This window comes from Orbicella faveolata, unplaced genomic scaffold, assembly GCF_042242905.1.
Source record: "Orbicella faveolata isolate gen_17 unplaced genomic scaffold, um_ofav_v1 contig_1, whole genome shotgun sequence".
Taxonomy (NCBI): domain Eukaryota; kingdom Metazoa; phylum Cnidaria; class Anthozoa; order Scleractinia; family Merulinidae; genus Orbicella; species Orbicella faveolata.
Window position 1 is genome coordinate 10,692,501 of NW_028301536.1, and position 25,751 is coordinate 10,718,251.

Below are 25,751 nucleotides of genomic sequence, written 5' to 3' on the forward strand. Positions count from 1 at the left end.
AAAACAAAAAATGTAAACTCTTGAGAGTGCACAATACAGACTGGAAATCATTTTTAAAGAAAACCTCGGTGAACTATACACCTGTATATCATTGCAAACCTAATAAACTGTGGAATTGAAATTAACAATATATTTTGCCATTTGTAACCTTACACAGGAAAACGTACACTACGCCTTATCCGTTAAATGGATAAAAGCGTTTATCATCTGTTTGTTATCCATTTGTAATCCATTTAAACGTTCCATGAAAACCATTTCAAGCGTTAGGTGAAGCATTTAACATTACGATCAAACCGTTTGAACGGCTTTTGCAACCGTTCATAAATTTTCTGGATCCGTTAAAAGGGAAAGAGGTATCCGTTAAGACCATCTAAGCAGCTGTTAAAACAGCAAAAGCAATCCGTTCGAGAAATCTAAGCATCCGTTAAAACGGCAAAAGCAATCTGTTAAAAAATCCAAGCATCCGTTAAATGGAAAAAGCAATCCGTAAAGAAATCTCTGAATTCGTTTTAATGGGAAGCCTATCTGGTATCCGTTTAGAAAGTGTTGGAACCATTACAAAAAATATTAATGTTTTCACAAACATTTTTAGCTTACTGTTAAAATGACCAAAGACAACATTACCCAGGAGCTACAGAGTTCGGAAGACAGACAGAATGGAATGGTAAAACGATTTTTCGAACCGAACAGAAAGCTGTGGTATGCTTGTAAATAAATCAAGTTGGCGTCTTGTTTGCGAACACTCGATTTACAACTTTCTTATGTTTTTAAAGTTAGTTTGCCTAGTACATATTTTTATTTCCTTCTTTTATCAAAATAAAAACATCGAAATGACAGTGCTGGTCAAATGAGAACAAGAACACCTGTGTTTGGGTCATGTGAATTGATGTAAAACTATGGTATGTGCTTTGCCACTTTGTTTACATTTGTTTAATTATATTATTGTAACGAACATACCTTTCTGTTTATCAGTCCCCTGCGTTCTATTTGGTGTTAAATCGTACTGAGGTCGTGGACAGTATATTCCTAGCTTGAAATTGGCATCAATCGTTGTCTGAATCGTCGTCCTAGGACTGACATTTTAGCTAGGAGCAAACTTTCCCAACCCGTCCAGGAAAAGTTTTTCACTCGCGTCACATGTGAATTGCACATAACAATTCGTGATATTGTGGCATGAATGTGTTTCTGCTCTTGAACAAACCGCTCGTCTACTGTTTGTGTAGTATTTGTATTGATAGTAAATCGTGTTTCCTTAAAATAATTTGCGACTGGAGATTACTTTGTTTATATCTGCGGAATTTGGTTGGAAATGTTTCTGGATTGGCATTGCATACAATGACTTTGATTAAACAAACAAGGACAGAATTGTGTTTTTGTTTTCTTGACAATTCGACATAGATACAATTTCCAACCGTAAGTAGTTCTTTTCTTGCTTTGAATTATGTTATCTATATCCAGTTTACTAATGACTCATTAGAATCGTTCTTATTGCTTAAAAGAGCTTATGGTTTGATATAATTTTGGCTATTTTGCTGACCGCATGCTAAGTCAGTGACCCTTCAATCAAAAAGTTGAGTGTTTGAATTAAAAGTTTGCCCAACTGTTCAAATTCTTGAGGTCATCCATTTGAACACATGAGCTAACCGTTTAAATGCTTCATGTCTTCTGTTCCAAAATTTTTGCTAGCCGTTTTAACGCTTAAAGTTATCCCTTCGAAATTTTTGCCAGTTGTTTTAACACTTCCAGTCATCTGTTTGAAAATTTTCGCTAACCGTTCGAACGCTTTGCCAAGCTGTTTTCCGAGATGTAGTAACTGTTAAAACATTTCTAGGAAAGGTTACAGGCGTTAACTATCCATTCATTTTAGCCTGTTTAATGGATAGGGGCTAATGCACGTTTACCTGTGTAAGGTCACATTTTTTAATTCCGCTCATTTGTTCCCATCGAACTAATACCAGTGAGAACTGTATGAGAACTGTTGGATTCTTCAGACCGTTTAGTCAGTTTGAGATAATGACCTTCAGCTTGCAGGTTACAGCTGATATTGCAGAGTGTTTTAGTCTTTGTAGTATGTGCCTCAGCCGAGGAGATTCATCCACAGAAAAGCCAAAACAGTTTTCGGAATTGCTTAGTATTAATTTTCTTAATAAATATGATGTACTCTTAGGAGGTTTGAATGAGTCTCTCTGTCAAACACTCTCAAGAGGATTGAATAAGGGTTTCTGTAGAAAATCTGTTAAGATTTTTTGTGGCTGCTGGGATTAATTTATACATTAGTATATATTCATTTGAAATTTTTCATTTTTATTTTATCGAAAAATAATAGATGCAAATTGAAAGAGCACCTCAAACTAGGTGATATGGCTGGGTTTCAGCATGAAATGTTGCAAAGAAGTGAAGGGGGCATTGATTGAATTAGAACTCTCACATGACTAGATAGAAAATTTCTTTTGCTTTTGTAAAAAATCTGTCAACCAAATCCATACCCCCTGCCAATGTTGTTACAAAGCTATTGTGGCTCAACAAAATAATTACATGTACCAGTAGGCTTCCTTTTTTTAACAAAAACTTGAATGTAGACTCTGGAAGAGGCAATCCATCATCATTTGACTTCCATTTTATGCTTTTTACTCTACAGGACCAATGCTTCTGTTTGAAAGATTTTACAGAGATGAACGGGTACCTCAGAGATTCTATGCATGCTCAGCAGCCAGAGGTAGGAAAGACTGCTCATTTTTTCAGTGGGAAGGAGAAAAAGTCTCTGATGTCAGAAAAAAGGTTCACAAGGAAATGGTTAAAGCATCAAGAGAGCCATACTTAGAAGCCTGTGAGAGATACAAGAACATTATTCATGTGTCAGATGATTTTCTTAAGGAACAGTGCTTGTTTTGTCATTCCTGTGGCCTGTTGTTTCTGCCTAAAGAAATAGAAAAACATTTATCACATGATTATGAACAAGCTGGGGATTTGTCCAAACCAACAGCAATTATGAGACCAAGAGAAAATGAAAAGACACAAGCAGTAAGTCCATTCATGTTTTTTGTACTAACTTTATTTGCAGTCTAAAGAGAATTGGCACACAACGCCATACATAGATTCATGCAAAAACACATGTTGGTCAACAACAAGTAAGCATGTGTGAGTTTCAAGAGCATTGTCCGAAATTTTGTCTCGCCTAAAATTCAAAATGTAGAATGCATGCACATGTTGCTCAGATGTAAAACTTGTTCTGCCTTTCACATTATTTTTGAGAATTACTTTTATTTACATAATAATTATTATTCCTATATGCACGTTACATTTTTCCACACATCAAGACATTTTGAATTTTGAAGCAAATTCTTTCCTGTAGTGCTCTCAGCGAAAATAAACCCATTATAAATTTTTGAGTATTATGGAAATTCTCGAGAAGAGAAGGTTTTGGACAAAAGCTTGGCTTAATTCAGTTTAAGTGAAACAAACAATGCAAGCTTTGAAAACAAACATTATGTTACCGCATTGTGGGAAATGAAAGAAGCTAACAAACTTAGAAAACACTTTTACAGAGAGGCTAAGACATTTTTTCCCTCAGGTAAGGAATGATCATTTGCCTCAGAAAACATATTTAAAGAAAGCAGAGTAAAGTGGTATTTAGTCGTCTCATCGCAACATAAACTCATTCCACTGCAGTAATTTGCATATTTATGGGAAGAAAATATTCATTGTTCATATTGTTTAAAATGCTTGATGAAGGTAGATGTTTCCTCGAAAAGCGGTTAAGCCGAGGAAAATCTTATTTAAAAACCACAATTTGGCCTATAGTGGTAGTTATTTTTATTTCTAAAGGTTTACAGTTCTTATATATTAATTTTAATTGTGACTGCCGTTATCTTTTTTTACGATCAAAATGGCAAATATTTGACAAAATTGTGGAACTCTGTAGGGTGTGTAGTAGACTAGAGTGCCCACAAATTATTTTATTCTTTAAGTTTTTACATCAATTTGCTTTTGAGTTATCATAGACTCAATTCTAAATCAGGTCCTATGTAGACTACATTTGAGAAAATAGCTTTTAACTCTAGGTATGTCATGCTTTGCACATTCCAGAGTTTGGCAGGGGGCATTTTAGAAAATTGATAACTCCATCAAATTTTGACAGAATGCAATTGTTTAAACCTTTAAAATATTGAGGAAAGGTGAAACTTTTGCATGTAAAATGTTCCACTTGCTGGGATAAAAAACTGTGTTTTGGCAGCATCCGCCATTTATAACAAAATATCAGCATCTCCCAAGGCAAATTAGCCTGTTTTGAGGTCACCTTGAAAACTGTCTGGCAAAAAATGAAAAAAAGTTGTATTGATCCAAATAAATGTGATATTTGTACTTTGGCTTAGTCCAGAAAAAATTTGGGTGGAATAATGGAAGAATTTTTGACTGTGGGGTAAAAAGCTTTTTGAAAAACTGTGCCCATGAGTGACACAAAGTTCCCACAATTTGTAAATTGCAAACTCTAAAAATCGTGACTCAACTCTTAAAATGTTGTTTATTCTCGGGTTATGTTATTGTTCACACTATTGATGTCATTCCTATAATTTTTTGTAAAACAACTATATTTCCTTGAAATACAAATGGTTTGTTTCGTTTTATTCCAGTGCAAAATATCATATTCCCAACTCACATCCTGTAAAAGTATAGACTTGTCTCAAAAATGGAAATTGTTTGAATTCATCATATGTTTAATTTTTTTTAGTGGTTTTAGTTTCTGTGTTTCGATTCATACGTTCGTCCTATTGTTACCATGCTGACTTGTCTTATGACAGTGTACCTTTGATGCAGGTGAATAGCTCTTATTGCAGTTGAGCCTGCGGTCAAATGTTCCTTTGTTTAAAAAGGCGTACAAACGAGGCGAATGGGTCAATACAAAGCAAAATCGACCCTTTCGCCTTGTTTGTATGTCAAACCGCTGATAACTTCAATAACAGCTATATACAAAATATCATTTATCTCAACTGTGGAGAAAGATATGAAGACATGATTGATCATGGCAATTATACATGCAACTTAAGCAGTTGTGAAATTAAAGCCTGAAAAAAAATTCAGGCCTGAACAGGACTCGAACAAATGACCTCTGTGATACTGGTGCAGAGCTCTACCAACTGAGCTATCAAGCCAACTGGGAGCACAGGCAGCCCAAGCTCTCTCTATGAACCACACAAGCAACACAATATGGCATCGAATTATAAGGGTTTATATGGGATTTTCTACAAGATATCCTTGGAGGTAGTTAAAAGTGAAAATTCTCAATAAAAATGGCTTGTTTGCTCCTGGTGTGGTTATTTTACTGATTGAACTTGATTTAAGCGACTGTTTTGAATTCCGATATTCCCTTTATAAAGAGAGGACAAGGCGAAACACCTCAGTCGGAACAGCCTGCCGAACAAAGTCAAAAATCCCAGGCTAAAATGTGCCCACGGCCACAAATCCACCGCAGAATTCAAGAGCAAAGGTTGATCTTTCATTTCAATCCTCTAGCCACACAATTGCAGCCCTGCGAGCGACGCCAGGCGGCTCTTTGTGTCCCCAGTGAAACGATAAAACTATGGAAGAGCTCCGTGTCGTTTGATCCGCGACATAACGACCGTTGAAATCGGCTTGGTAACCTCGTCACGTTGGCAAACCAAGACTCGCGGGGGTACTAGACCGCAATTTGTCAAATTTGTCAAACGTAAGATCAACGGCGAAAGCTCCGTAAACTGAGATCATTTTTGAAGTGGAAGTCATGGTAAGTTTTCATGTTTACGCACCTTTGAATTACTTGGTCCTCGCCTCACCAATGTAACTTCATCTCCCCATAATTCGTTCAGAATTCTCCCGAGCAAAAGAGAGTTCAATTTGCTTACGGCAATTTCTTTCTCTTCGTATGCTCTAGACAAAATTTTGCTGACTTCCATTACAGTTTCCTCACAATATTCGTAATTCCACAATACCCTAAGAGAAGCAAATTTAGTTTATCAGCTCGGGAATATTTTATACAAACAAATCAAAGGTACATAAACGAGAAAACTTACCACGACTTCCACTTCAAAAATGATTGTATCTCCTCAGTTTCTACGGAGCTTTTGCCGTTGATCTTAAGTTTCTTTGGTTTTGAAGCCATTTTGCAAAAGCGTTCTGTACGATTTTTATTTAGCATTGTAAATTCGACCTGATGGGATTACAAGAAGTTTAGTTGACAAATTGCGGTCTAGTACCCCCGCGAGTCTTGGTTTGCCAACGTGACGAGGTTACCAAGCCGATTTCAACGGTCGTTATGTCGCGGATCAAACGACACGGAGCTCTTCCATAGTTTTATCGTTTCACTGGGGACACGAAGAGCCGCCTGGCGTCACTCGCAGGGCTGCAATTGTGTGGCTAGAGGATTGAAATGAAAGATCAACCTTTGCTCTTGAATTCTGCAGTGGATTTGTGGCCGTGGGCACATTTTAGCCTGGGATTTTTGACTTCGTTTGGCAGGCTGTTCCGACTGAGGTGTTTCGCCTTGTCCTCTCTTTATAAAGGGAATATCGGAATTCAAAAAAGTCGCTTAAATCAAGTTCAATCGGTAAAATAACCACACCAGGAGCAAACAACACACATCTGGAATAAGGTAAGCCATTTTTATTGAGAATTTTCACATTTAACTACCTCCATGGATATCTTGTAGAAAATCCCATATAAACCCTTATAATTCGATGCCATGTTGTGTTGCTTGTGTGGTTCATAAAGAGAGCTTGGGCTGCCTGTGCTGGGAGCTGGTCACATTGTGAGTTTGTAATATACCCGTACATGGTGAAGAGTGCAAGTGAATATACGAAATATCATATAGTTGAACTGCGGAGAAAGATATGAAGACATGATTGATCATCGCAATCAAAACCCAGCAGCCTGAAAAAAATTTATCTGTGACCAGCTCCCAGTCATTTTTTGAAGACATTAATCTATAAGAGTTTTCTCCAGAGTCAGAGCAATAAGATTTTCTAAGTGTTGAAACATCGTGATTTTATAGTTACCCAATCTCAAAAATTTCCTCAACTACAAAGCTAAAATAATACTTGGAGTCGATTGACATTGCTAAACAAAGATCTACTGTTCTAAGAAGAATTAAAATGAGTTATTCTTGACTGGAGAATTTCTATGATAATTCAGACTGCAGGGTATCTACTTTTTCAAAACACTTCCCAGCTGCTGGGTGTCTAGACACAGTGTTATTAATATTTCTTTGGTTCAAAGTTTCTTTCTATTTCAGAACTCTATTCACAAAGTGTGCTCGTGGCTTGATTTGAGCTCCTTTGGCTCTGTCAACACATTGGTTGCAATTGACAGTGAAAGAGCGCTTTCGCTCGAATACACAACACACAAGTTGGTTCCAGAAAACACGTTTTTCCCACATGCATTGAAAATTAGAGAGGCTATGAACAGTCTAGAATGAAGTGTTGTTGTATGGTCCATGCCCAGTGAGTATACAGTTTTAACTGTATTTTAATGGCTGGCCAGCTTACCATACTATGCAGACTTTGACACAGACAAGTTTCTTATCATACATTTCTCTCAGGTTGGCTAATTACATTATGCAAACAAAGCTGACAAAAGGTCGTGCAGTATTCAAAAACGAAATGGCCAAAAACAGTGAGGCTGGGGGCATTTTTTCACGTGCCCCTGCCTCTATATGTAGCACTAAGATATTCTCAGATTTTATAATTCATATTCTTTTTATATTTTATATTTCTCAATATGTTGTTATTTTTATCCAGGTAATTTTTTTTTGAGGACCCTTCTGTAAACCATTCTACTGTGATGTTGGTATCCTCATTGAAGATTACTACTAACTAACTAACTTGTGTTTGCTGCTCTACTGCTGAAACAAAGAAATTTACCACGTAAACACCAGGGCTAGGCCTTGCACTAGGTGATGTACCATGCTAAATATTAATCTTTCTGGATCAAAATGATCTTGTTTGTCTCTATTGCAGCAATACTTATTTTCGAGGAAGGCAACAGAGTTCCTGGTTTCCCTATTGAAAGATTTAGGTTTCAAGAATGTGCTTTGTTTGGGAACACCAAGGTACATTATGAACCTTGTGTTAATTACACTTACTTTAGTGACAGTACCACTAAGTACTAACAGTGCTTCTTTTCAGGAAATAATCAATAATTAATTTTTGTAGTCTGTACATTGAAAGCTTAGGGCCCAAATCTGTAACTACATGTACAGTTGAACCTGTGTAATATACTGGCCACCCTCGGGACTTGACTGGAACTGGCTGCTTAATACAGGATCACTAAAATACTCACTGGACGTGGTCTAATGTCAATTTTAATGACGGATCTACAAAAACACTTCGTGGAAGGAAACAATAGGACAATCAACGCTCTTTCAAGGGATCAATACTTAAAACAAAGCTTAGTGCCAACTTGTAACTCAGTGGTATAATATTAAACCAAAACTGCTTTGAAACCATATTCTCACCCTCATGAAATGATGGATGATTATGAAGTAGTTGGACATGTCCCTAACTTGATGGCATTGTGGCTAACCAAATTTTTGAAATGGCCAACAAACAATGGGAAAGTTACATGTACAGTAAAGGGTAAGTGAGTTAACAGCGGTGGTGGTTATGGCCTGGAAATCCCTTTTGAGTATATGTTTGAAAGCGATTCATTCTCCATCACATGGCTGAAGAACAAGCTAATTACACCAGCTTTCAATGTTACATGTATGTGCATAGGTGACATCTTTTGACAGGCCTACGTCAAAAATGTAAGCACAACAGACTTCTTTACGGTCAAACTTGACTTTTAGTCATGAAAGATGGATTTATTTGACATCAGAATAAGGCTATCAACTGTTTTGAATGTGTACATCTTTGGAATATTAAAAGCGGTAGTGGCCCAATTCTACCAGAGGTCGCTGTTGAGAGTCCATTGACTATGCTCAAATCCTTTGATTTATCTTGTAAATAGGCCCTTTGCATGATCCAGTCACGTGGTACAGAATTAATTATACTGGGACGCAAGTTGCACAGTGGGACTTCCAAAACAAAGGAACTCGTACCAGTCCAGCCCGACTTTCCTTTGTTTTGAAAGTCCCACTGTGTAACTTGCGACTCAGCATAATTAATTCCGTACCGTGTGACAGGATCATGCAAAGGGCCTATTGGGAAACATGCGAGGTCCACAATCTTCTACAGCCATATTAGGTCGGTAATTATCATTTTTTTCCTGTCATTTCTTCCACTGATAACCAGACAAATGGCCAGTTTCACAGTCAAACGGCCCTTCAACTGTTTACATAGCATATCAAGAGATGGCATGTCAAAAGATGGTCAAAAGATGTCACCTATGCACATAACACTGAAAGTGGGTGTAAAAAGGAATTTCTAGCTAAAGAGTGAAGCATAATTATTCAAAACAAACACTTTTCACATTTGTGATGTGGTACTGTACTTCAGCACATTGCAGACATCTGGAAAGTGTTAATGATACTAAATGGCTGATTATCAGCTTACTGTAGCTTTGTACATGTCATTTCTTTATAGTAATGATGGATTGCATTTTAAACACAATATAATACCACGTAAAATGACATGTGCCTTAGTGTCTGTTCAGGGTTGTCCGCTTAATATAGGTCAAAATAACAAAGAAAGACAAACAGGACTGTTACAGGGTTTCTGGCCGCTTAATAGAGGTGTCCACCTAATACAGGTAACAAATACAGTGTTTGTATGAGCAAAAAATTGGGACTTTCAAAACTAGCTGCTTAATAGAGGGTGGCCGCTTAATACAGGGCCATTATACATAGGTTTGACTGTGTATATTTCCAATCAGAAGTCTGTGATATCATAAATTTCCCAGATTCAATAACATTATTTTGCTGGCATATATACACAGATCATGACTGCTAATTTTACCTGCCAAAAGCCTGTGCTCCAATTGAAAGTGTGGAGTCTTTTTCCTAGGGCACTACTGTATAATCTTGAATGCTAGGTTAGGTTTGAGACCTCAATAAATTGACTGTGAAAATTATGTCATGGGTTGCACACACGTGTCCTCTGTAGCTCATTGGTTGGAAGCCAGGAGGTAAGGAGGGAGAGTGGAGTTCAACTCCTTTTAGGGACTCCCTTGCCTGCTCCCATGTCCCATGTCCTCTGACTATTGTCACTGAATACAGTTGGAATAGACTGGATTTCTGCTTAATGGTGGAACTTCAGTAGAATTAATCTCCAGCAACCACTTAGAAAGCTTGAACACAAAATATATCAAGATTTACTAAAACTGGCTGGTCACTGTTGGCTTTACAAGTTCCTTACAAACAATAACATGCGTGGCTACAAAACGGACAATTCAGTTTCAGGAGACCAGACTTTTACAGTGCTGTAATACCCTTGTAATCAGTTGACAAACACTTTTCATGTTGCTGTGAAGATGACTTCAACTCATGATCAAGTGTTCAGTCAAAAGCAACTATATATTTTTTCACAATTACCCTCAATAGGACAGTCACACTACATACAAACTAATCAATGCAGTTAATTAATACTGCAGTATGACTGAATGTTGTACATTTTATGTTAGTACCATATTTACACTTAGGACCATACTTGAGGCTTTCAACATTAAAATCCTAGCAATATGTACGACATAATAAAATTATGTAGTAATAATATGTACCTACTTAATGACCTTTCTCGCAACTTGTTTCTTGTAGCTCAGTGGGTTAGTGCATGTATCCAACCGGTCATGAGTTGTTAGTCGAAGAGCACGACTAGTCAAAAATTGAATATTGCAGTCACTACTGTGGACTAAGCTGCTACTTGATAACAGTTCACGTTAATTTTGTTGCTATTTAACCCTTTACCCCCTAAGAGTGCAAATTGGCACACAAGGTCATAACTTAATGTGAATATTTGATAGATTCCTATGAATTTTTGCCAGGAAAATTGTCTTGTGAAGATCTTTTGAAGATTTTTGAAGTCGTTCATTTTCCCATTTTAAAGCAATTTCTCTCAAAATGTCTACCTCCTTCATAGCTGCTGATGTCAATTCTTAAATAAGCTGATTATTGGCTTTCAAATGGCATATTGTACACAGGCAGTGTCTTTATTTGCCGATTTGGGAAAAACTGCTATTTGCCTTAGGGGGTAAAGGGTTAAAAATTGCTGTTATTTGTTGTCATTTAATTGATTGGAAACTTGAAAGAGAAGAAATTACTTGGTGCTGTAGCATAGGGTCAGTGGAAGTTTCTGGTGCATATTGCATGGGGCAAGTAAGGAGGGATACAGGTAGGAGCAGTCAATGCCTGCTCATTTGTTGTTCTTTGGAGCTAAATGTGCAGTGTCTTTAGAGACCATTCTCATATGTTTTTTTAAGAAGTTGTCAAGTTCCAATTTGTCCTCTTTTTACAGGCTTCATGAAGAGATCCAAACGAGCAGGAAAGCATGTGGGTCTCTAGACAGTCTTCTTCTTGACATCGACTTCAGATATGTATGAGTTTTGGCTGTTCATCATTTTCACATGTTTCAGCACTTTTACTTTGATAGAGTAATACTGCCACTCTTTTCAGTTGCCTCTGAAGTAATGGTGTCAAGCAAATGCCCTAACATTGGTGAATAAGTCATTTTTCAGTCATTATAAGTTACCATAGCAGTGGTATAAGCTGATGAAACACCCTTAATTTTAGCTTTAAGTGAACCTTCCAAGTTGCAACCATCTTAGTTGCCTGGTGACTAGAATTCTGGAGTTGGTGACTAAAGCCTGGTGACTAAAATCAACATGATAAAATTGAGAGCTTCAAGGGACTATCATTTGGACTGAAGCAAAAAAAGGCAAGGCTGTGTTGTGTGTTTTCCGCAACAATATTGGCCAACATTATCTACATGTTCTGTAATGTGATCAAAACAGAAAAACCTTACCTTGCTTGACGGGTGATAAATAATGCCTGTGGATATGTGACCATACCTGACAGATGACAAAGTATTCAGAATTATATTCCATCAAATGTTTACACTCGGGCATGATTGGCCTAAACACGTCACATGACCAAATATTCCCCAGCTAAAACTGGGGAGAATATTCCAAAATTTTCAAAACTGCATGTGTTGAGAAAAATATTTGAAGGATAATAAACACAATAGCCTCCATTTGATGCAAAAATATGCACAGATATTATTTTGTCCTTGGACATTATCTGTTCCTTGAAGCTCACAGTTTTCTCTGAGCTACACTCTCGCAAAACTGTTCACTTCTCAGGACAGATTATGTCCGCAGACAAATATTGGTACATATTTTTGCACCAAATGGAAGCTAATGTTTATTTATTTGCGGCAATAATAATATTATTATAATTATAGTTATTCTAAAAATATTGGAGCGATATGTGTCCCTGATTTAAAAATTTTAAAAAAGGAGTTTAAAACTGAAGATCTAAAAAATATTAAAACTACACTTTCGACTGCCTTCTGTGGTCTTCTGTTTCATTTTGATAGGGTCAATTTTATCCAACATCCAAATTCTGCTGGTACAACATGTTTAACCATTTCTTCTTTGGAAACCAATCCAGTGCAGAGGTATTCAACTCGTTTATGAAGAGGGAGGGGTTAGTTATAGTGATGGACCCGCCATTTGGTGGTTTGGCTGAAGTTCTGTCAGCCTCTGTGAGGAAGATTTGGGCTGTCTGGAGGCAGTCTCATTTCCAGGGTAAATGTTATCAGTAATTTATTCAATGTTATTCATGTTGTTAATGATGGAAAGCCATAATTATACTCTGTGCCTGTGCTGCTTGTTTCAATTTAAATCAGTTTGTACACAAGACAAAATTTCCCAGTGAGCAGCTCGTGTGTAAATAATTGTTGATAGACATACATGTATTTCCTATACACCACTGAAGGTTTCTTAATAAATTTGTTTTGGTTTTAAATGGTACCTTTCAATTATGTATTCAGTACAGTTCTAATCAGTTGTTTACTGGTATAACAAATAGCCTATAATAGTTTGGACAGTGAAATTGGAGTGTTTGTCATTTGTCAACACTTGATTCTGTTTCTCTAGGGTGTTGAATAGAATGCTGTGGCAACCATAAGTATAAACATTGATTGTCATATACATGTGTGTTAAACAAATCAGTGTTTTGGTTATATCTTTATTTTTAGATGGAACAGACAAGGAATTGCCAACTGTGTGGATATTTCCGTACTTCATGGAGCCTCATCTGAAAGCTGCCCTGCCATCATTAACCATGCTGGATTACAAGGTATTAAACTTAAATTGTATTTGATAGAGTGTTCTTGAACTAATATAAGATAAGATAATTTATTTAATGTCAAAACATTCAAATGTCATGTAAGGGAGGCAATTTAGATCCGATTACAAAAGCCCTCTTTGAACACAGACAATGGCTTTGAATTAGCCAACATCTAAGACACTATTTTAACCCCCTTGAGACCATAATGAACATCATGTAACCCTTCTTAACAGTCAAATTCCTTCAGTAGCTTGTTGGCATGGTAACAGCAACCTGAATAAGTATATAAGTATTTCTCAGAAAAATTCTAATCAATTTAGGGACGGACAGTTATTTTTTTGAAAGGAAGGGGGTGGGGGGGGGGGGGGGGGGCAATTTCAAGGGGCATGAAATTTGTGATAGTAGCACTAGCTTGATTTTTTTTTTGCCATGGCTCAGTTTTAGCAGGAATGTTTTTGAGACTGGCTAAACCCCCATAATATTAATAATAAGAATAATGGTCCTTCTCTTGCAGAATTCCTTGTGTGAATGGACTTGTTTTCAGTCAGTGGGTCGTTTTTATAACTATTCCTTGAACTTTGTTGCCTTTTAAGGTCATTCCTCACATTTGCATCGCACATCCTTACTGCACATAATTTATCGTGTCATAAGCGTGTGCTCGTGCACGCTCATGTTGAAAACATGACGGATTTGCCTTGATATTGAGCTCTGTCAGTTGAAAAATGGCTTTAGCTCACCAACGAGCACGGGCACCCCAATTTTTTTTCAGTCATTGTAATCAACTAGTCATAAGATTTGTGTGAGAAAAGACTGATCTAATTTCTATTGCTGAAAATTGAATAAATAAGAAAAATAGCAGATACACTGTGGTCTTTTCTATTTTGCAGTGACCGGTAACCACATCAAGAAATTTGGTTCAAATTTTTAATCAAGGATTTAGCTTTCTGTCTGAACCAAACTTAAAGTGTTTGTTTGTGTCCGACACAATGTAGTGACTGTAGTTTGCGTGTTCTTGTGAGTCTGGGCTCACAAAGATTTTACAATTACTGGGTATGCGTTTTTATAATAAGCATTAAATAATGCCAAAATGGGGCATTTTTAATGTCTCACTGCTCCTTAATGAGCATTGGCACCCCCTTTTTTATTTCAAAATTGAAGTTATCATATGACAAATATTCAGTGGACAAAGTTTGAACAAAAATCTATTGTCACTTTTATTTCAGAGGAATTACCTTAATAAGCTTTTGTTAATCCTTTTTGGTGGTTTACCTTGGGAGCCTGCTAAAGTTCTTTCTTTGTAAAATTTTCAACGCTCTTGACATTATTACATCACTATAATAATTGTATTATGATTTGATTGCAAGACTTGACAAAGAAGTGTGAGTAAGTCTCTTGGTTTAAAATGTTCTGTTTCGTGCAAAGAATTAGTCACACAAATATCTTGTATTTTGTTGTGCAGGTATTTATTTTGAGTAGACATAACTACCTGTAAATACAAAACTGATGTAAACCTAGTGTTCTGTTCCATTAATAATTTTGCCTGTGTCAATAGAGTGTCGTATAAGTGTCGAGCGAGGGTATTGATTGACACTCAAGCACAGATTCCTTTAGCACACATGATTCTGAAAAGAGTGGAAACCTGGGCTAAGGCTAGTAGCCAATTCAGAAAAAGAAAACTTTGCTATGATCGAGGCAAGTCTGGTTGGGATTAACACAATGCGGGCTAAGAATGCTAGATGTTATTGTTTGTGTTGTTTTGTGTCCATAAATACACACAAAAGAAAACAAAACACAGAACATTAAATAATAATAAAAAAAATAAATTACTTAATTGGCCACTCCCCATTAGGGCTTTTTAGGACCAATGTAAACAAACATTGGGGAGTGTTCATAATTTATGAGGAGTGGGGCTGTAAGGATTTTGCAATTTTAGATAATATTTTATGGGTGGCCCATCACTCAAACCTGGGATGGTTCTCAGTGATACCAAATCAATCAAATACCAAAGATTCTGAGAGTGATGAGGAAATCCTGGTTGAAATAGGAAGTGAGCCTGAAAGTGAAAGTATGTGCAGCGAAAGCAGTAATGACGAAAATGAGATTGACAGTGATCAAGCACCACAAGTGGACGGAGATCAACACGGTTTCATGTCCATTAAATTAACGTAAACTGATGTTTCTCTTCAGCCTCCCCCCTTTCAAAGTCTTTGCTTAAAATCTTTTCTAAAGCCTTTCTATTATAACAAGTATAATCAGAAGTGAATAAAATAATTTTTAATTGATATAGCTCAAAAGTTGCGCATGCACTATTACACTAACTATTATCATTAAGTAATGGAGTCTCATTTTGTTTCTCTGTTGTGACAGGTTGACTATGATAATCACCCACATTTTAAGAGCAAGAATATGAAGGGCTCTAAACGTGGTTCGCCCGTGAGAATCTTCACCAACATTAATCCTGCTGATGTGATTCTTCCTTCTGCTGAAGGTTACAGGTACAGAAATGTAATGTTCAATGCTTCAATGTTGGGGAATAATCTGTTACAATTTAGTACTTGATCTCAGCCATAAGTACTTTGCCCCCAGGGCTGCTGTCTTTGAATGTAGTAAATGCTTATGGCAACTATTAGACCAACTTTATGCGCAGTTTTTGTTTTCCTGATGTGCTGATTTTTGGGATTTATATCTGTTTGCTTATTCGCACAGTAGTGGTTAGTTTGTAATCGGCTTACTGTGATCTCTAGATTTCTCTGCATGACCTAAACCCGTCACTTCAACCTTTTAAGCCTGTCATTTGTTGTCAAGATTGGTTAAATTGTGAGAGAGTTGCGTGAACCGTAGACTCGGATACTAACAAAATAAAACGCTAAAAACAGCCTGTCACAAATGCTTGAGTCTCTAGCTACATGCCAATGGTTGAAACTCGTCTTTCCAAAATCAATAGCCCAAACTTCCGTCAATTCAACGTGTTATGCCTGTCTTTCGTGGCCAGACCGACCGCCTTTCACAGCAATTTCATTGCTGTAAGCCAGTATTTCCTTCTTTCTATTCGGTCAATTCTTCTTGAATCAATCCCATACCATTTTGAACTCTCTGAAGGATGGTCATATTAGAGTTCCAGTTAGTATTATGCAATTACTGATTGGAACCTCCCTTAACAGCTACCTTCCATAACAACCGGAACTTGTTTCCGACTTTTTCTCCAATTAAATTATCCCTACAATGGCCAACTGTATCACACATTTAAGGATATTAAAAATCATCTCAGTTGTGTACACAACTTTACGGGTGAATGTATGAAAGATTTAGGTATTTGAATAGCGGGATAAAGATATTTTTGAAACTGCCTAAGCTCCGTACACAACTGCAATGCAGTTGAAATATATGATCTTTCGTGTAAAGCTGTTTCGACAAAGGTTCCACACCAGCTCCAAGCAACAATGCAGACTGGTATTATAGTTAGTGCATCTCGCGTTCGCCGAGATACTTTTGTAGGACAACCCCTCTGAAAGCAGTTGTATACACTTGCAGTAATAATAACAAGGTATTTTTCTCGCTCGTGGTCCATTGATTACTGTTGAAGTTACTGGCCGTCGGCGGCACGGTAAACAGCTTTGTGGTGGAATGTAGAATTCCTTGCCGAGTAGGTTTAGCTTCCTCAAACCTTTTAAAAGATCTTAAAACGAAGAAGATTTAACACTGTTTAACAGCAAGGAATGTAAGCTTATGCTTATCATCAAAACGTTCTTTTATGAGTCAACCAAAGTTGCAAAAGCAATAATCAATACGTACTCTCCTATAACTTTATAAAGTTCTTATTAGTTTGCTATTCATGCAGGCTTCTAAATTTTCGATGTAAGGTTTTAATTTATGTAAATTTACCTCACGTTTTCCAAGTGGTCTCGTAGATAGGCTGCACCCTGATTTGTTACGAAAATTTTTAATTTAAAGGTGCGGGTCATACGCCGGTGTTTACGACACATATGTTCGCCATCTACTGGTCTTTTATGAACTCAAAGCGACTAGCTCACAACGTGACTGGTTGGCTTGATAGCTCAGGTGGTATTGCACTGCACCCGGCAGTATCACAGAGGTTTTGGCTTTGAATACCGGTCAAGCCTGAATTTATTTCAGGCTTTTCTCGCATTTTAAACATATATGGTCAAACTGTATTAAATATTGGGTGTCAGAATATTACATTCGTGGTTGAACTGATTGTTGTCGTTTTCAGATTTTGCAAGAACTGTAACAGATTTGTAGCACCTGAAAATGTTCACTGTAAAAAATGCAGAGGTTGTATGTCAAAGGTAATGCATATGAATCCATAAAACAGTGCACGAAAAAAGATATCCTGTAATACTTAGAGTGTTCTTTCCTCAAAATGCCTTTCTAGTGTTGTGTCTCATCACTAATGAGTCATTACTGTAAGAACATGACACTAAGCACGGTTTTTATTATTTTGTCAGGATGGAAGGCAATACGTTCACTGTGACATGTGTGGCATATGTGTTAAGCCAGGTAAGTATTACCACATTTATCGTGCGATTACTTCCTTTACCGTACCCAAATTTGCAATTAGCTAATCAGAAGCCGTGTCTACTGTCCTGATATGCTGCGATATTAAGTCACCTGATATGGTTATGGTATCATGCTCGTTTGGCAAAATTTGTGTACGGTAAATACCTAATCGTACCTTTTTGGCACGCTTCGGTGGCATATCAGGCTTGTGCAGTCTCGCCATGGATATTTTGCTCGACTGTGTCTCGCCAAAATACTAACGACGGCTTGACCAAACTCGACTGATATGCCGCAGAAGCGTACTAAAAAGGTAAAATTAGGTATAAGAATTGTACTCCACTCGGTCCAAATACTATTATTAATCACATCTGTTACAGAATTCTCGATCGTGATTGGTTCTCCACGCGCTTATTTGTCACGTAATCGGCGCGCGATCCGGTGGTTGTTCAACTGCAAGTTTTTGTAGTTGGATAGCTGTAATTGGAGACCGACACACCGTGATTGGATATCATCATCACGTCTTGTAAGAGACTTCAATAAACAAACACAGAAACTAACGAACAAACAAGAAAACAAACAATTAAGAAAGGAAGCAGACAAACATGAACATCCATTTGACGTACATTAGGCCGTGCAATAGTTAATGTTGTACTTCTGAGGCGTTTTGTCCTCTTCCTTAGTCGTTAGAAAAAAAGAACAATGGGCCCTTTGCACGATCCGGTCACATGGTACGGAATTAGCCATGATGGGGCGCAAGTTACTCAGTGGGACTTTCAAGACAAAGGAAAGTCGGGCTGGACTGGTGCTACTAGCTTTGTTTTTGATGTACCACTGTGTAAGTTGCTTCATAACATGGCTGATTTTGTACCATGAGACCGGATCGTACAAAGGGTCGATTGCCGGCTTGTTTTGAACTGTTTTAACTCTTCACAGGCCGTGAGCACTGCATGACTTGTGATCGCTGTGAAACGGAAGGACACCGGTGTAAGAGGTATAATCCCACCTGTTTATTATGACACTACAAAGTCTGTTCATATGCGTGAAGCAGAAATGGATTTGATTATGAATCTGGAAACTCATATATTTTATCAGTACGGAAGTTCTGTATTATCATTCTTACCTACTTGAATAAGTTTAATACATGTAGTTTATTGGCATGAGAACACTAAGTGTATTTTCATCTGGGCCATTTTTAATAGAGCTTTTGAAATCCTCAAGGGCTATTCTTTAGTGTTTTCACTCATACAGTGTTACAATTTCTTTAGAAACTATTGTCCAGAACAAGGGCCTGAGACCTACCTTAATTCTGCTTGAATTTTTTCCAGTTTCATCGATACAGCTGCCTGCCATATTTGTGGAGGTTTGGGACATAAGAGAAGGAACTGTCCAAATCGCTCTCTTGATTCATCGAAAAAAAGGTACCACCAGCTTACCGATCGTTAGCATTCAGGTAGCAAAATACAGTCTTTAGGTGACTGAATATGGTTTACAGCACTTGTGTTTCAAGGTGGCTTGCAACAGTTTCCAGTACTTTTCAGCACTTTTACTTTGATACATTCATACTGGCACTCTTTTACAGTTGACACTCCAGTAATGGCAACAAACAAATGGCCAATCATTGATGAACAAGTTATGATCAGTTTCGTGATATTATTCACTTCATCATGGGCCCCGAGGGAAAAACTTCCTCGAGATTCGAGGAAAGCACAAAACCAACTGTAGTAATTAAGTGCTCTGTTATACTGGAAATTTTGGTTCTCTGGGTGAGAATTTTAAAACGTGAGCTTTCGGCTTCCAGTCTAAAGCCTTTGACAGCTAAAATGTTATCTCATACTCTCACGTTTTAGTTTTTAAGGCTTTGGACTGAAAGACCAAAGCTCACGTTTGTTAAAACGTGAGCTTTTACAGTTTTAAAAAACTTCTAATTTTACCCAAGATGATTTGTAGTCCTGGTCAATCCTCCATTTTTGCGTTCGATTGCGTTCGACGAAGTGGAACGCAAACCTAATTTTGACCTGTGGCTTTTCAGAGTTGGTCTCGCTGTGCAAGGTTCTAAGCTGAAAAAAAACCACATTCCTGTAAGGACACCAAAATGGCCACCCCGCTTGATTTTTGCAGGGGCATGTCACGGCCAGTAAACTGGTACCGTTTAATGCTAAGACATGTAATAAGACATGTGGCGAACATGTGAGTATGTGAGCAGGCCATGTGAGCTCGTCTTTTCGATGGATCCTTTTTTGTCTTCTTTCTGTTCAGTCGCCGTACGCCTCGCTATTATGTGCTCTCAGCGTTAGATTTTGGCGAATTTAAACGCTTCGACGGCAGCATTTATCGCAATTCGAGGGAATTGTCCTTGTTTATTAACACGACTTGGCTTTGGGATGAAAACCGTGGGAACAGCTACATTTTGATTGCATTTGTTGATTAGTTCCAGTCGCGACAGATAGCTCAGTCTTTATCCGGTCGAAATTTTATTGTTTGGAATCGGTGGAAAAGTACTCTGAAGGCAAGATACATAAGACTACTTTATTCACCACGGGAAATACTCGAATTAGTCGCGAAACGAGCACGCGACTGCAAATGCTAGCTGAGAATAATGTACGTAATTTAAATATTCTATGAAACTTGAGAGACTACAGAAACTGGCAGCGTCACGCAACGTATCAACAAATCGTGACCTCTTCACTAGCATGGACTTTGACATTATGCATATCTGATTGTAAAACCTCGGTTGCTGCTGAAAAATGTTGATTTTAGCAGTAGACAAAGGTTGAAAGTCAGCTAGTGAAATCATTTATTTACGATATATAATTATATATTAAAGTGAGAGCGTCGAACGCACTCTCATAATCTCTGATTACTACTAGTCTTTAAAAATAAATGTAAGGAAAATGTCAACTAATAGTGAACTCTGGTTAGGGAGAGCGGGTGTCATTTTTTTATTCTGGCCTGCCATGCTACTTTGGATTTAGCCATTGCCACCTGGCCATAAATTAACCAATGAGAGCATGCGTCAGATTCGACGTAACTCCAACTATATAAAATCTGTACGCTCTGTGATTCGTCCATTGACTACACCAGGACAGAAGTCGCGTTTATATTCAATTGCAAGGGAAAGTCTTCGTGGTTTGCCTTTAGTCCCATGCCCGGGGTCCCACGTGACAATAGTGATAACTGAGGACGTGACAACGGTGTTTTTGTTTTGTTTTCAGAAGGAGACACAAACAGTCGGACGGAACACGAGCACACAGAAAGGACCAAGGAAAACAAATAAACAAACGGGCAAAACATGGCTAAAGTATGGGGATTTATAGGACGAAGAAAACGTTGGTGATAAAAGAAGTTTTTTTGTTAGATGTTGTAACGAGTCAAACGAGCGTCTCAATTGATACATACACACATGTATCTTTGTAGTAAAGGAAGAAACTATTTTTACGAGAGTAAAAATTGTCATATTGCTTTAAACTGTCCGTGAAAAGTAGTCGTTAATGTTCTTGAAAATTCTTGTTGCCACATCAAGTTTCTGTAAAGCCTGGGCGACGCAACATAATTGCTTAGGTCGCTAATGTGAACATCGATATAAAGACAAAAGGTTTGGTGAAAAATGGAGGAAGAAACCCTTCTTGCATTTGCGATAATTTCGTCGTCGAAGAAAACAAGGGGAAGGGGAATGCTAAAAGAAAAGAGAGGGTACTTCCGCAACCTCGTCAGAGAGCTTAGGCCAGGGGCAAACGTCGACTCTTAGTCGAACTTAATTCGTCGAACGTATTAATAATGGTAATAGGACTGAGTGGAGTCCAAATCGGTCTGTAATCATACGAGTGATTGACAAAATCGGACGACCGCGAAGCGGGAGTCCGATTTGCTAATCACGAGTATGATTACAGACTGAATCGGACAACACGAAGCCCTGTTACCAATTAATCAAAACTATGACAAAATTCGAGAAACGAACAAACCATCGATTGAACGCTGAACGATTAAACGTCGTTATGAATGCTGAAAAACACAGCAGTTTACTCAACAAAGTGCACCGTAACAGCGTGCGCAAAATGACGCGTACTGTCCAATTACAAGCATGACGCGTACACTGTCCAATTAGTATACGTAATCATACGGTTTCGAGTTCAATTTGGAATTAATTTGCACGAGTGAGTTTTTCAAAAAGCTGAAATTGCACGAGCCGCTTCGGCGAGTGTAGTTTCAGCTTCTTGAAAAACTCGCAAGTGCAAATTAACTCCAAATTGAACGAGAAAAACCGTACGATTACTTATTAATAATATAAACATGAAAAAATTCGCGCCGAGGAAGTGCCGGAAGATCCTTCTTGAAGCCATTTTTTCTCATTTGAGAAAAATTTTTTCAAAGTTTCAGCACAAAATTTTCGTCATCATTTTACGTGATATCATTTTCTTAGAAAAGTTCCTATTGTCTTTCAGTCAATCATAATCCAGAATTTCGATGTGTAATTTGCACTGGTGTTACACTTCTTGCACTGATGTTACACTTTTTGCATTGGTGTTACACTTGAACTGCACTGCTCTCAGCCAATCAGAATCGAGTAATTTTTTCATGTGTATTATTAATGCTCAAATCGGGCTGCTGATAGCCAGTCACATTCGAGAATGTTGTTATAGTTTTGATTAATTTTGTAATAGGCACATGAATTGTGCGACGTTTGCCGCAATTAAGTACGACTCAAATTAATTGGTTCCACTCTAGCATAAGTTCGACTGGTCAAGTCTGATAATGCTACAGTGGTTCGGCGTTTCAGCAAACGCCGTTCTAAACACGCGCTTAACATCAATTCATAAATCATGTAAATTACAAAATAAATGTTTCAAATGTGATGGACTGGGCAAACGTCACACAAATAGACACTCAAGACCGCTGTTCCATGGTTCGCCAACAAAAGCACGGTCAAGCATGCCACTTGGCTGACTTAGAGCAATGAGCTGTCGTCTCTGATACACTGGTCTCAGAGCTGTATGTAATGCGAGTCTTCTCTTTCTATTTTTCGCAATTAATTGCCAAAGTAAGGACCGACAAGCACTGTATTTCGGCATTTCGCTAGTAAGTCCTAGCAGTGAATAGCACGGGGACGCGTGCTCATTCCCGTATTTTAATAAGTGCAACTTCTGAAATAGGATCGACACAGGCTCGACGCTTGTTACCACGCTGGAATAAAGTCGACTCTTTGTCGCCCTAGGCGTTAGTTTGGGTGATCGAGAATATCAGATAACCTTCCTGATGTCGCTTAATAGTTAATGCCATTTTGAAAATAGTGCTGGTGGCGGACAGGGTTCGACAATTCTTGCGCTGCTCTGACTGGTTCTTTGTTATGTTGTTATGTTAACAGAAACATAACTTTGTAACGACATAATGGCAAGGAATTATCGAAGAGCAAAAACAAAGCGAAGTGATACACTGTTCAGGGAATCTTCCATAACAGCCTTTTGTAAAAGTAGTTTTTAAGAATTAAGAAGTAGTTTATCCGTAACGAGTAGAACGTAAGCTCCATTCGACATTTTCAGGCCTTTTTAACTGCGCGGCTTAGGGCGAGCGCGGTTCTCAAAATGAGTAACACTTTTTTGTCGCCTATTTCCGGCGGAAGTGGAAAGAAAACAAGAATGACTGTCCATAAAAATCGACCAAAATCGACTTTCGGTGGTGCAAGTCGAAAAATCGATTTCACTCGTATTTTGCTCCTAGATAGGTCCTAGTAAGAATACAAACGGACCATAGTTAGTTTCTGCTAATACTGCTTCCTTTGGTAGAATTTTTGCGAAAAACGCTTTCGCTCCCATGGGGCTCAAAATCTACTTCCGGTTTTGCTGAATTTTCTGAATATTGGATCGAATCGCACACCGCTCAACAGCTACTTGAGAATCTTTTAACGATATTTATATTTAGCTCGGGTCATCATGGTACCACTGAACAAAAAATAAAATAAATCGAATTTAGTTTTGAGCCCGAAACGAAATCGATTTGGAATGTAAGCAGTTGCGTGATGCGAGTAGTCACCCTGAATACATCATTGTTTCCAACAAACCGGGACAACTCTCGGCATGGCGAGTGTCATGTAATGTCTAGGTTGAGGATTTAAAGCAGAAATTTGTATCAAAGAAGTGAAAATTATCTCGGCAAAACCCACTCTGATCGAATGACCGAAGGAAACTCAAAGAAAGAGGGATATTTGCACATTTGATTATTCAGTAAGGGTTATGAACAGTCACGCAGGGTCAACTTTGACTTGGCCTGTAGGGAAACCGTTTTCACATATAAACGCTCGATTAAGTTGCCTCAAGGGGTCTCCGATACCCGAGACCATATATATGGGGCCTAAATGCCCGCCCGACAGTGACAAATTGTTGCAGAGTTTCCACGACATGACTTATCTAAATCCCTTGACTTTTTTTTTCAGAAATGCCTAGAGATTCCAAGGGCTATTTTGGTTTTGCAGATTTTACAGTGTACAAAATTTCGGGCCAAGTTTTGGCATGCCATGAAATTTGCCAGTGAACATAGCTATTTTGTATAGTGAGCTAAAGTCCCTGGGGGTGTTTAGGCCCCTTTTTATATGGTCTCGGTTACCCGAGATAACCCTTCCCCCAAGTTACCGTGGTCGAGGTAACGTTTCACTTAATTCTTTGCAAAATTCAACCAACCGTTCGCAAGAGGATCGTGGACCCGTCTCGGGGGGCGAGTCCACTCGGGTGAGCGAGTTGTGAGCCTCGGCAGGTAGGGTTACTCTGGCAAGCGGGACAACTTTTCTTTATATAAACACTTTGGCTCGCCAAACCGAGTCAGTTCTCGGCGTGGCGAGTTTCATGATGTCTAGAGTTAGGATTTAAAGCAGAAATTTGTATCAAAGAAGTCAAAATTAACTCCGCGAAACCTACATTGATCGAGTGACCGAGGAAAACAAAGAAAGAGGGATATTTGCACATTTGATCATTCAATAAGGGTTATGGATAATCATGCAGGGTCAACTTTGACTCGGACTAAAGAGACAACGTTTTCACATATAAACGCTCGATAAAGTTGACATAGGGGGAGGGTTGTCTCGGGTACCCGAGATCATATAATTGAGGCCTAGTTGTATACTGGAAGGTTCTGCCTGGAGGCGCAACCGTTTACCGTTTTGTATACCATTTTGACAGAAAAGCTACTCCTTTCGTGTACCTTTTATTAAAAAAATTATTCCTTTCACATGTCTATTTAAGAGCAGTGCATCGTTTTACTAAACCTTTGCGATGAGTTAATGTACACTTTGGGAGAACATCAAATATTACCTGAAAAGATGTTAACAATAAAAACCAGTTATTGTTTGTCCAGTTCGCAGTCCCTATAATACAAGAATCTTTCAAGCAAAGATAGTTGATATGGTGTTAGGACAAAGTTCAACGTTTTGCATGTAAACTGAATATAGAAAACATGGCACTAGGATGATCCCCTTTCGACGATCTGTCTGGTGATAGGATTCTCCTTCCTCCATATAAACGGACTCTATTAGTTATCTTTAATGATAAAGGGCTAGGAAGTAAAACTAAAAACCACTTAAATAACAATAACTGAATCGACTCGGAAACCCCAGTCATCGCTGAGTTTGGCTTTCTGTAATCTGACAGCTACCGAATGACTCATTTGAATATCAGAATTCGTTTTGTTCATCAAATATACATGTAAGTATGGTGTTTTCTGTATTTATCTTTCTCCGGTCGATTATCTATACCATTGTCTGCTGTGGAATTATATAAGTTAACCCACTCAGTATAAAACCAATTCTTTTATGTCCTGAAGGAAATATCAGTTTCAATATTATAGCTTCATTTTTTTTTTTGCTCTTTAGAATATGTAACAAGAAGCAGCACGATGCCTCATGTACTGGACCAAAGGTGTCAAGCGGAATTGCTTTTGCTGCTGACATCTGATTGTTCATAATGTTAGCTCTCCACATGATCTTTGTGTTATCACT

General features: G+C 38.0%; 1 protein-coding gene across 2 annotated transcripts in view; it reads left to right on the plus strand.

Moving 5' to 3' along the window:
- The window catches only part of LOC110047777 (rRNA N(6)-adenosine-methyltransferase ZCCHC4-like), a 26,022-nt gene extending 4,779 nt beyond the window's left edge, over nucleotides 1-21,243 (plus strand). For both annotated transcript variants that reach the window (XM_020753553.2, XM_089288700.1), the window contains 11 exons: nucleotides 2,639-3,021; nucleotides 7,989-8,080; nucleotides 11,421-11,499; nucleotides 12,501-12,711; nucleotides 13,164-13,264; nucleotides 15,623-15,750; nucleotides 17,487-17,562; nucleotides 17,722-17,773; nucleotides 18,707-18,764; nucleotides 19,099-19,191; nucleotides 20,986-21,243. In XM_020753553.2, coding sequence (XP_020609212.1) covers nucleotides 2,639-3,021; nucleotides 7,989-8,080; nucleotides 11,421-11,499; nucleotides 12,501-12,711; nucleotides 13,164-13,264; nucleotides 15,623-15,750; nucleotides 17,487-17,562; nucleotides 17,722-17,773; nucleotides 18,707-18,764; nucleotides 19,099-19,191; nucleotides 20,986-21,070 — 1,358 coding nt within the window. In that variant the 3' untranslated portion in view covers nucleotides 21,071-21,243. The remainder of the gene's footprint in view (nucleotides 1-2,638; nucleotides 3,022-7,988; nucleotides 8,081-11,420; nucleotides 11,500-12,500; nucleotides 12,712-13,163; nucleotides 13,265-15,622; nucleotides 15,751-17,486; nucleotides 17,563-17,721; nucleotides 17,774-18,706; nucleotides 18,765-19,098; nucleotides 19,192-20,985) is intronic.
- Nucleotides 21,244-25,751: the final 4,508 nt, after the last annotated feature.